Source organism: Pavona decussata, unplaced genomic scaffold (genome assembly GCF_977016875.1).
Source record: "Pavona decussata unplaced genomic scaffold, jaPavDecu1.1 SCAFFOLD_51, whole genome shotgun sequence".
Classification (NCBI taxonomy): Eukaryota; Metazoa; Cnidaria; class Anthozoa; order Scleractinia; family Agariciidae; genus Pavona; species Pavona decussata.
Window position 1 is genome coordinate 987012 of NW_028145473.1, and position 10390 is coordinate 997401.

At 38.5% G+C, this 10390-nt stretch overlaps 1 protein-coding gene across 1 annotated transcript; it reads left to right on the forward strand.

Annotated features, from left to right (window-relative positions):
- The first annotated feature begins 2062 nt into the window (after nt 1–2062).
- LOC146480987 (uncharacterized) lies at nt 2063–9928 on the forward strand. The gene is made up of 5 exons (XM_085108566.1): nt 2063–2131; nt 5974–6034; nt 6831–6943; nt 7225–8156; nt 9297–9928. The coding sequence occupies exons 2-5, from the start codon at nt 5984–5986 to the stop codon at nt 9854–9856; spliced, it is 1656 nt and encodes a 551-aa protein (XP_084964692.1). The 5' UTR covers nt 2063–2131; nt 5974–5983; the 3' UTR covers nt 9857–9928.
- The last annotated feature ends 462 nt before the right edge of the window (nt 9929–10390 follow it).

The window sequence follows — 10390 nt, forward strand, 5'->3', positions numbered from 1 at the left end:
CGAAAACACTTGTGTGGACGAAAATATTTTGCAAAAACGGCGACTTTTGAACACGCATTAGTGTGGACGGGGCCTCAGAATCGAGATTCTGGCGAGTCCATCTTAGCTCCGAAGGACCAGCTAACTGGTTCCGCTCGAAAGGACCAGCTAATTGGTTCTGCTCGAAAGGACCAGCTAATTGGTTCCGCTTCAAAGAGCCAACTAATTGGCTCCGCACCGAAGGACCAGGAAGTTGGTTCCGCTCCGAAGGACCAGGTAATTGGTTCCGCTCCGAAGGACTAGGTAATTGGTTCCACTCCGAAGGACTAGGTAATTGGTTCCGCTCCGAAGGACTAGGTAATTGGTTCCGCTCCGAAGGACTAGGTAATTGGTTCCGCTCCAAAGGACTAGGTAATTGGTTCCGCTCCGAAGGACTAGGTAATTGGTTCCGCTCCGAAGGACTAGGTAATTGGTTCCGCTCCAAAGGACTAGGTAATTGGTTCCGCTCCAAAGGACTAGGTAATTGGTTCCGCTCCAAAGGACTAGGTAATTGGTTCCGCTCCAAAGGACTAGGTAATTGGTTCCGCTCCGAAGGACTAGGTAATTGGTTCCGCTCCGAAGGACTAGGTAATTGGTTCCACTCCAAAACGCCAACTTATTGGTTCTGCTAACAAACTAGATACGAGGGTTAGTTTCTAAGAAACTGTGGTGCTGCGTCGGTGGAGGAGTACAAAAGAATGCTTTATTTTATCGATACAGTTGACAAGGAAACTGGCGACCAATCTCTTTACGGTGGTCAAATTACCTATCCACTCTGTTGACGAAACCTAACATTCGAAGAGCAAGTTAATTGGCTCCGCTCCGAAGGACCAGCTAACCATAATTAGCAACTTTTAGTCATTTACTATAGCGGTCACGTTCGATTTCGAAAGTATTTCAGAGAAAACATCTATACCTACAACACTATATACACGAATATTGTAAATGTTTTTTACTGCTTTCTTCGGGAGGAATTTTGGACACTAAAAGATATAGAGCTTTAAATCGTCTCTCACAGGAGACGCAAATTATGTGAGATTACTTGCAGACCATATTTTATGAGGTTATCAACTTGTTGAAAGTCTACTGAGGTACATTTTTTTAAGGTGCAAGAGAATCCAGCTAATAGTTGCTATATATTAACCTTATAAGACTTTGGAAAGTCCTTTGTCCTTGTGTAACTACTTTGTAACGTTGGCCTGTGTTATTTACAATAAATTTATTAAAAAAAAAAACTTATAAGACTGTAACCAATGTTACTTTTTTGCAGACAAAATAGTAACAAAAGCAGTGTGCATGAGTATCGTGAAACAAGGAAAACAACTTTTCTTCGACTTTTTGGTGATTTATTGGATCCATAATAGCATCTGGTGCTAATCGATGACATATCTAAGTTCGAGGTAACTGCTTGTTAAAACAACAATAAAAAATCACTACGCAATTTTTCACCAATGTGGCGAAGCAATTCACAAACAAGACCCACACCAGAGCACAAATGAAAACCAACAATGGTTTTCGCAAGTGAAATAATTCACATTGTTCACTAGTATCTAGCGTTAATTGATCCCATATTTAAGTTCGAGGTACTTGCTTGATTAAAGAAGAAAAACATTGTATATACCCAATTTCTTCCCATCACCGGGAAACAATTGACAAACAAGACCCACAAAAATCGCAAAATCAAATAATTCACACGGTTCACTAACATCTGAGCGTTAGTCGATGAAATATTTAAGGTTGAGGTGATTGCTTGTCTAAAAAGAAACTACGCAATTTCTTACCAATGCCGCCAAACAAAAGACAAACATATAGTATCGACACCATAGCACAATTGCTAACCAACAATGGTTTCCGCAATATCAGATAATTCACACTTGCAAACATTCAAGATTAACTTGTGGCGATTGTATCCTAGTCTTGATGAAACAGCTAAGATTGTTTTTCGAGTTGGTAACCTTAATTAAATTTTAACTGTTGTCACAACTGTGGAAGAGGAAAAATTAAGTGCAAATTGATTTTATCGCACTCAACTTGGAGTTTGGTCCTTGAAACAAACACTTCGCTATAGAGTGCAACGTCGAAACGTCGAATACAACGTTTGCTCTATCACAAGGTAAGTAAGCCTTTTTTGTGGCAGCAGTGGTAAAACTGGCAAAAAAAGGACAAACAAAAATCAAACGTCAAAATACAACAGTTCCACTGTAACAACGTACCTTTTATTTTTGTACCTCCCTGAAAAAAAAAATATAAAAGTTTGGCCAAACGTCAATTCCGATTCTGGCGCCCACTGCAGGACCTTTTGAATTGAAATCGATATGATCTTGGTTTTTTGTTAGTTGTTATTTAGAATTTACAGATATGACCAAATCTACTTGAATCTGTTGTTTTACAGTAGAACAGTTTGCGCGAACTAGTTCCAGCCCCAGTAATAACGACGGCGTTTTACCCAAAAAGTGAGCCAAGCTTCATTTTAAGCACATATTCGTATTAATATCACTACTTGAATTGGTCAGATTTTGACAGTGAATACATCTCCTAGAAGGCAGTGATCCTTTGATTGCTTTTTCTACAAAGCGAAATCGGATTCATACCAACTCCGGTAAACAAAATTTAAGAACCTTTAAAACTTCATTGGGTTATTTCTACATTTTTGTGGTCAAAAATTTACATTTTAATACCTCGCTCGCACCAATTGCATATGATCACGAAATGATCGAAAGGAGAACAAATAAAGTTTGGAAGAAAGTCTGAGCTGAGATCGTTCCAACTTTTGGCTATCTTGGCCATCCATAGTCAAAAGCGTTTGTAAATAATTTTCGTCCACTAGCATAGACGTTTGAAAGGAAACTTGGTATTTATATTTTTGATTGTCACTGACGAGAAAAAGTCCTTTCGATTTTCAAGTGTTACTAAAAAAAAGTGGTGACATAATCACATGAAAATGTGATACTTATTCTCGAGATTACTCGGGTGTGATATATATCTGGGTTAACCATTCGCTGATACGAAAGGCTAACGCTCGAAACGGCAACACTCGAATATCTTTACGGTGGCCAAGTTACCTTTAGTTATCAACATTAGTAGCCGTTAGTTGACCGTAAAGTCTTCATAGGTAAGTCATTTGTTGATTCTAAGGGTTTATAAATCTCCGTAGTTACCGCACAAAATGGCAATAAATGTTCAACTCTAGCACTCTGGATTAGCCCTATGTGAACTAATACCCATTTACAATAAAAATTACAAATATACATGATTAAAAAATAGATATTGAAATAGATATTAAAAAGATAAAATAGATATAAGATATTTTAAAGGGAACCTCCACTCTGACAACAAATGGACGGTAAATTGTTTGAAATAGTGTCTAAATTCTAAATTTTAGTTTAAAAAGTAGAAGTGACATTCAAGTGTGCTAAAATTGAATTATGATTCTCGCCTATTTTCGCTTTCAAATTTCCCAGGCGCCGCCATTTTAGATTTTATGACGTCATGCGGTTGCTGCTATTGTTAGTAAGCAGAAGTTCTTTTGTGTGAAACAATAGAGCAACCGTATTACGTCATGAAATCCAAGATGGCTGCGCCCGGGAAATTTAAAAGAGAAAATAGGCCACAATCATATCTAATTTTAAGCACACTTGAATGTTATTTCTACTAATTAAACTAAAATTTAGAATCTAGACACTATTTCCAACAATTTACCATCCATTTGTTTACGGAGTGGAGGTTCCCTTTAAGAAAACCATAAAAATATTTATTAAGTTTTCTTCCAAATGCATTCTAGGCCTCGAGGTTGACAATGTTATTTGGCAATGCATTCCATTTTTATATCGTTCTACAATAAAATCTCTTTCTATAGGCTTCAGGGCTCGGGAATAACACTATAATAAAATAAATGTTAGCAGTTCTACCCAGCTTGGTCGTTTTGTCATAGTATGGATAAAATAAAAAAAAAACCTTAACCAATCGTGACTTCTCGTAGGTGATTTCCGGCGTTTAAGGTGGCTCACATTCACTTCAGTTATAATTTATGGATCATTAGTACAGTCGGTGAATACTACATTTACCAAACAAAAGCCTAATCATTGGTAAACATGTTATGTTCATTTTTCCACTTAATAGGTTACTATAGCAACAATATAACCTGTTAAAACATCCTTTAATGATAAAACTATAATGATTTATAACTCAAAAACAAGCTCGGTGACTTCGATTTTACTATCAATTTGTTACCACCATATCAAAACGCAACAATGTGCAAAGTCTAAAATTTGGAAGGAAGTAGAACTCCCCCCTACACATTATTTTAAAACTTGAAAAAGTTGCGTCATGACGTGCCTATTACATTTCGATAGTAAAATGTGGGGCTTACCGAGCTCGTGTTTGAGTTATACTCACTTATTATGAGGCATTTCCTTACAACATTATCCTCTATTATTTGCCAAGTAATAAAGAGTGGTTGTAATAATTTTTCAAAGTTTAAGCGCTGGAAAAGTGCTGGAAAGCGGTCACAACCCCGTTAACACCGGTTACAGTCATTTAATCAATTTAAGCCTATTAATTTCGGAGAAAAATCAAATATTGACACGACCAAAAAATTGGGTAGATTACGTTCAGAATTTGCAGCTGCATGCCTAATGTAACGAAAAGCGATTGGAGATTTATGTAGTCCACCAGACCAAAAACATCAAAGAACTTTCTCGTTCAAGTCAGTATCGCCTTCCCAACTGTGACTTTCTTTCAAGCGCGTCACAAAAAATATTTTCATTAGTGGCTTATAGCGGTGTGCGAAAATGCCTGTATAGAAGTAGTTCGAGACTATAGTTTAACTGGAATTAAGCGGTCACTCTGTTAAGTCTCGGACATTATTCCTTTATTTTACTACAATCGCTAAAGCCCCATCTACACGAGCAATTTTTATATGGCAATTTTTATTTGCCCGACGCAAATTAACAACCAATATTTGTCGATCCATCTACACGGGCAAATAAAAATTGCCACATACAGTTGCCACATAAAAATTGCTCGTGTAGACGGGGCTTAACAGGCGATGAAGTGATCTTAATTTGGAAGTCGTGGTTTATTTTTTTTTTTTGCAGAGTTACAACAAATGTTAAATGAAACCTCGCCTCCTGCAAAGCCTCCAACTTGCTTCGCATCGTCATTCCACAGTTTTTTTCTTTTTTATTTTATTACATTCGAACCTCCGCTAACGGACACCTCCCGTAGGCGGACACCTCTCGTAAGCAGACACTTGGTCATGTTCTCAGCTACTTACAAACACTGCACTTTTAACCTTCCATAAGCGTTCACCTCTCTTAAAGAGAGGGGTTCACAGTTCTGCGCATGTACATGAACCAAAATGCTTTTTCGCCTTTGCCCGCTATGACCCAAGACTGTTTAATATAATTCGTTGTTTATGAACCATTCGGAAGGGAATAGGTAACTCGGGTGGCAATTTTTTCATATGATAGCGTTATTTCGCATGCAAATAACTGTAAACACATCAATCTTGGAATAAATCCCACGGGTCAACGCTAAATTCAATATCGACGATATGAGTTCAATCCACTAGCATTTTCTGTGAATTTTGGCCATCGTTCATTTTGCTTGAACTAATTATAGAATGTGATTACTAAAGTACAAGTGATTGGGACTTTTAAGGCCATAGAGTTGATAAGAAAGAGAAGAAAGCATTTAGATTCATGCACATGCACATGAACCCCTCCCTTTAAGCAGACAATTTTTCTTGTCCCAAGGGTGTCCGTTTATGGGAGGCTCGACTGTACTGCTAAGATACGGATTCCTTACAACATAATTAGATTTCAAATGCCTAGTCACTTATAATAAGTAATGTTTATTACGTACATATGCACAGTATCGTACCATGCAATTTTACCCTATTGTGACCGCTGAGTCTTTTTACTGGCAATAACACATGTCCATTTAATTTTCCAGGTGCTAAAAAATGGTGATTATTACGAGTTTCTTGGTTTTCATGATGATTCACGGACGTGCGGTAAGACGTAAATATAATTGCATTCGTGCCTGCTCCAGCCGTTATTTAACTTAAACTCGACCCAGAGACTTTTAATAGCATTCTCCATTTTACAATGATGAAACATACATATCGTATCTATAGAGTGTGTGCACGGCGGCCATGTTGGAGGACTAAAACAATAGAAGATATTTGCATAAAAATAGAATATATTTCCCAAAGGAAAATCATCGTATTGTTTCGGTCTTCCAACATGGCCGTCGTGCACACACTCTATAGTTAAAGACATTTAAGCAAGGATCACTATCAGTAGAAACCAGCTGTGGATAATCTGTGAGTCATCGACTTTGATTGATCATGCTATCATTGGCTATAGAATGTTTTCACATGACGTCACGGCGGCCACGTTGGTGTCCCAAAACAAAGAAATGGCGGCCATGTTGGTGTCCCAAACTAAACCTCTGGGAATTGAACTCTATTTTTATGCAAATACTTTCTTTTGGTAAATGAAAACACTCTATTGTCATAAGTCGTGATTTCAAAAAGCGTCATCCCCTTTCAGTTTTACGTTTAATTTGAGACATTTTCATTTCAAACACACCATATTAAATGTTTTTTTTCATCTCCATTCAAGTAAGAGTATGTCCTTCGCTATGCTTTTTTGCAGTTTTTCTGCTCTTGATCAAATAATGAAGCAAAAAAAAAAACAAACAAACAAACAACAAACAAACAAGAAACAAAAAAACGAGGGGAAGTTGTGAAGAAATACTAAATTTGATGGCGAATTTTGAAAAAGTCATTGTGCCTTACTTATTAGGTGTGTGACGAGCTCTATCCGATCTCAGTAGTCGGGGACATTGTCGGGAATCAGCCAGAGTGGTCATCAGAGGACTACGTTGACCCCCTGCAAGAAAAAACAAATGATCAGGCGTATGTATTTGATGCTGTACATTATATCACGTGATACGTAATAAACTTTAGTTTGATTGCTTCGCCGAAATGGCAGGATCGATTACTGCTTTAATAAATGGATGCTACTTGTAGCTGTACCAATTGAAACCAATCGGATTGCAAGATAGCTTTTAGAGGAGATATAGTTTATAAATTAAGGTGATTTAGACTTTTTTCTTTTTACTAAAAAACAGTTATATACTGAAGAACCCCGCGTGTTGAGATCAAGACATGGGAATTTAATTTGTTTTATTCAACAGAGTCCTGGCATCAAATTTCTCCCTGAGTGACAAAACGGACCAAACGGACCTCCAATGGATAAAAACTAGCATAGTGGACAAATATAAATTTGTGAAAGATCCCAAAAAAGATATGTGGATCAGTCAGCCCAATTTCAAAGCAGAACTTGGAACGTCTGAGTTCATCGCTGCAGCGGATCGAGTCAAGAAGTTCTTTGACAGAAACAACGATTGGGAAACTACGAAAAAGAACCCAGAATTCCGCAAGAAGGATAGCTGTCTTAACCTTTTGTACATCACAGCTGCAAGATATCTCTTAGTAACCCACGTCCTTTACATACAAAGCAATAAGAAGTTGATTCCTTGTGCGAAAACGACAGACAAAAAGATTGTGATACCTGATTCTGGCGTGTGCTACCCGGAGCCTTATGGGACAGCGTCTTGCACCTCGGACTATGATGTGGGACTCATTGGAAAAGATGCAGGGTTTCTAACAGAAAATTTTAACGTCTATTTTCAAGGTGGCAATGGATTTGGGAAACCCTCCGAACTTGTTTTTGACACCAATGTCTACGCTTTCACCCTGGAATTCGCTATGCCATTTTTGTTTGCCAAGCTTCCGGTTCAGCTGACAACCGGTGTAGCGAAGAGTGAGCAAACATTGGACTTTCAAATGCAGGAGTTAGCCAGTGCTTACTATAAGGTCTTCAAGTACAACGCAAATTTCTTCCAAACGCTGGTGACTTCAGCTAAAAATGCCATCAAGGCTCCAGAGTCCAAGCGCCTGTTGGAAGTGTGGCTAAAAACCCTCAATGATATGAATGCTAAAGTTGCAATGAAACTCGGAGGCAATCTGAATACCTTGAACGCCCTTAGAACAGCCCACAACAATGAGTACCAAGACTACGTGAAGTCGATGTCTGCTAACGGTGGATATAACCCAAAATTTCTAGGTAATTGCAGACAAGTGGTTTTCAAAAAATAATTGTTATCATATGCGTTGCTTGAGCCATAGAACATTACACTACTGCTTTTTTTCATCAATGTTTACGCTTATGCTCGTTTCTCTTGCTGTTGTGAAAATGACCCATGCACACATTGTTAATTGTTTCATCCTGTAAAAATCTTTTTCTGTCCAGTAAATCAGTTACGGAAAATGAGAGTGCCTTATCATCGGTATTGGTAAACCTTTGCTCAGATCTAACCTGAAATGGTTGTTCCTAGAATGGAAAAACAATGCTGGACACCTTACGGTGTTTACACAATGTAGTACTCTTAACCGTTATAGCACGAGAATAGAAAACCATTTATGAGGCAGAGAACTGAGAGAAAAGAGCCCTTCTTTGTTTGGAGTTTGGCACTGATCTACACTATTTAGGTCTAAGAACCGATTTGAGCGGTTTGAATGGTTAACTCTGTGAAATAAGTTAAAAATCGCCATTTTCCTCAACTAGCGGTCATTGTGGATATGGAGATATGAAGCAAATGACCCGGTTCGAGGCGTACACTATTTTAATTTCTTTTATTGTTAAGTTTGAATTAAGGTTTGTTGTGTAGACATCAAAGGTGTCCAACCTTGTTTTGGAGTGTCCAGTTGAACCTGGAGTTGACAACATCTTCACCAGACGCTAAGGTTGGGCGTATACACACAAGCACAATTTTAATGTGGTTTGATGCGATTTAATGCAACACAGTGTCTTTCAAATGTTAAAATGTTAGTTATAACACTTTCAAGTACATTTTCGGGCTTAAATCGTCTAAAAGGAACTATACATTCTTACAAAAAAGATCTAATGAAAGTATTTCGTGATGATTTGCTTATTCATATGTAAGAGTAATTCGTTTGAACATTCTTGTTAAGGTTATGCTCGTACGTCGATGCACTCGTCGGGGATCGGCCGAGTTCAGGCAAATAAAAAACTCGGTTCTTACAGCTAAATTCTCACTAAAGAGCTCAACCTGACGGTGGTTTCAGATTTAAGTGCTGAATCCGTTTTGAAACCTTAGCCTCATTCTCTTTCTCTCCTCGTAGCATTTTTCCTTCGTTATTCATCTGTAGAGAACTAGACGTTTACATACTTTGCTTCCCACAGGTATCCTTGCCAAGGCCCTAATTTACGCAGCAGAAGCTTATCACACAAGAGGCGCCATACGGCACGTTGTGGGAGGCACTCAGATGAAGGTGGTAGATACATCGAATTCACTTACTACTATTGACCTGTGGGCGTCCATGATTGAAAACTGGGGAGAGACAAACAAAGAGTACAACCATTGCCAATCAATCCCTCTTGAGGAGTGCTTCCTGAAGATGAGTAAGTACACGTGGAGGATGTTCAATGCCATGAGATTGGTCCGTGACCGCATTCCAGCTCAAGCCAGAGCTGGTTTGGTACACTTTGGAGAAGCGTTTTCCGACCCTGAATACGCGATGAAAATGTGGCTTGACTACAAAAAGCAAGGAATGACCGCGATTCCCAAGCACAAGGCCAATGTTATGCACTTTTTGCGACAGTTCCATTGCGACAAAGCGGTTCTTGGCACGCCATTATCGCCGACTTGCATATCAAAGATGAATGACAAAGTGAACGCCTACAATGTGAAGTTGGCTGCCATTCTGACCGACCAACCTGCAAAACCAAACTGGCGCCCATAATTATAACGTCTTCTTAAAATCATTACTCATAAATATATTATTTAAATTATTATTCGTGCATATATTGTTAGGGACAGTTTGTGTGGTAATCTCGTAGCCAGATCTCAGTTGGTTCGGGAATATCGAAATGTGAGATTTTCCCTCTCGCCTGACCGTGGGAGATCTGGGTACGAGATTATTTGTGTGGGTCACGTAAAACATGTGCTTCGGTCAGTTTGTGCCTTTGCTATGTAGCGTAGTTTGCTCGCTTTTTACGACTCGATTTTGAGAGACAGGCCGCTAGATGCCCAAAAATATGTGAGCTGCCATTTTCAGCCGGTTTTAAGTATTTCTGTATTTGTCTATGCCCAGTTTGCGAACTGTTTCATTTCGTATTTTTCAGCTGTACCGAATGGACGCACGTAACACGAGTGAGTGAAAACAACCGGAATTTGAGTGTAGTGTGTCGTGTGGCGGATTAAAAAACATCTTATTTTATTTTTATTTTTTTATTTTATTAGACTTCGCCTTCAAAATAAAACTATAAACAGAACA

Coding starts and splice junctions, on each gene's coding strand:
- LOC146480987 (XM_085108566.1), top strand. CDS start 5,984: ATGGTGATTATTACGAGTTTCTTGGTTTTCATGATGATTCACGGACGT. Junction 6,035..6,830: donor TGATGATTCACGGACGTGCG/GTAAGACGTAAA, acceptor CTTACTTATTAG/GTGTGTGACGAGCTCTATCC. Junction 6,944..7,224: donor GAAAAAACAAATGATCAGGC/GTATGTATTTGA, acceptor TTTATTCAACAG/AGTCCTGGCATCAAATTTCT.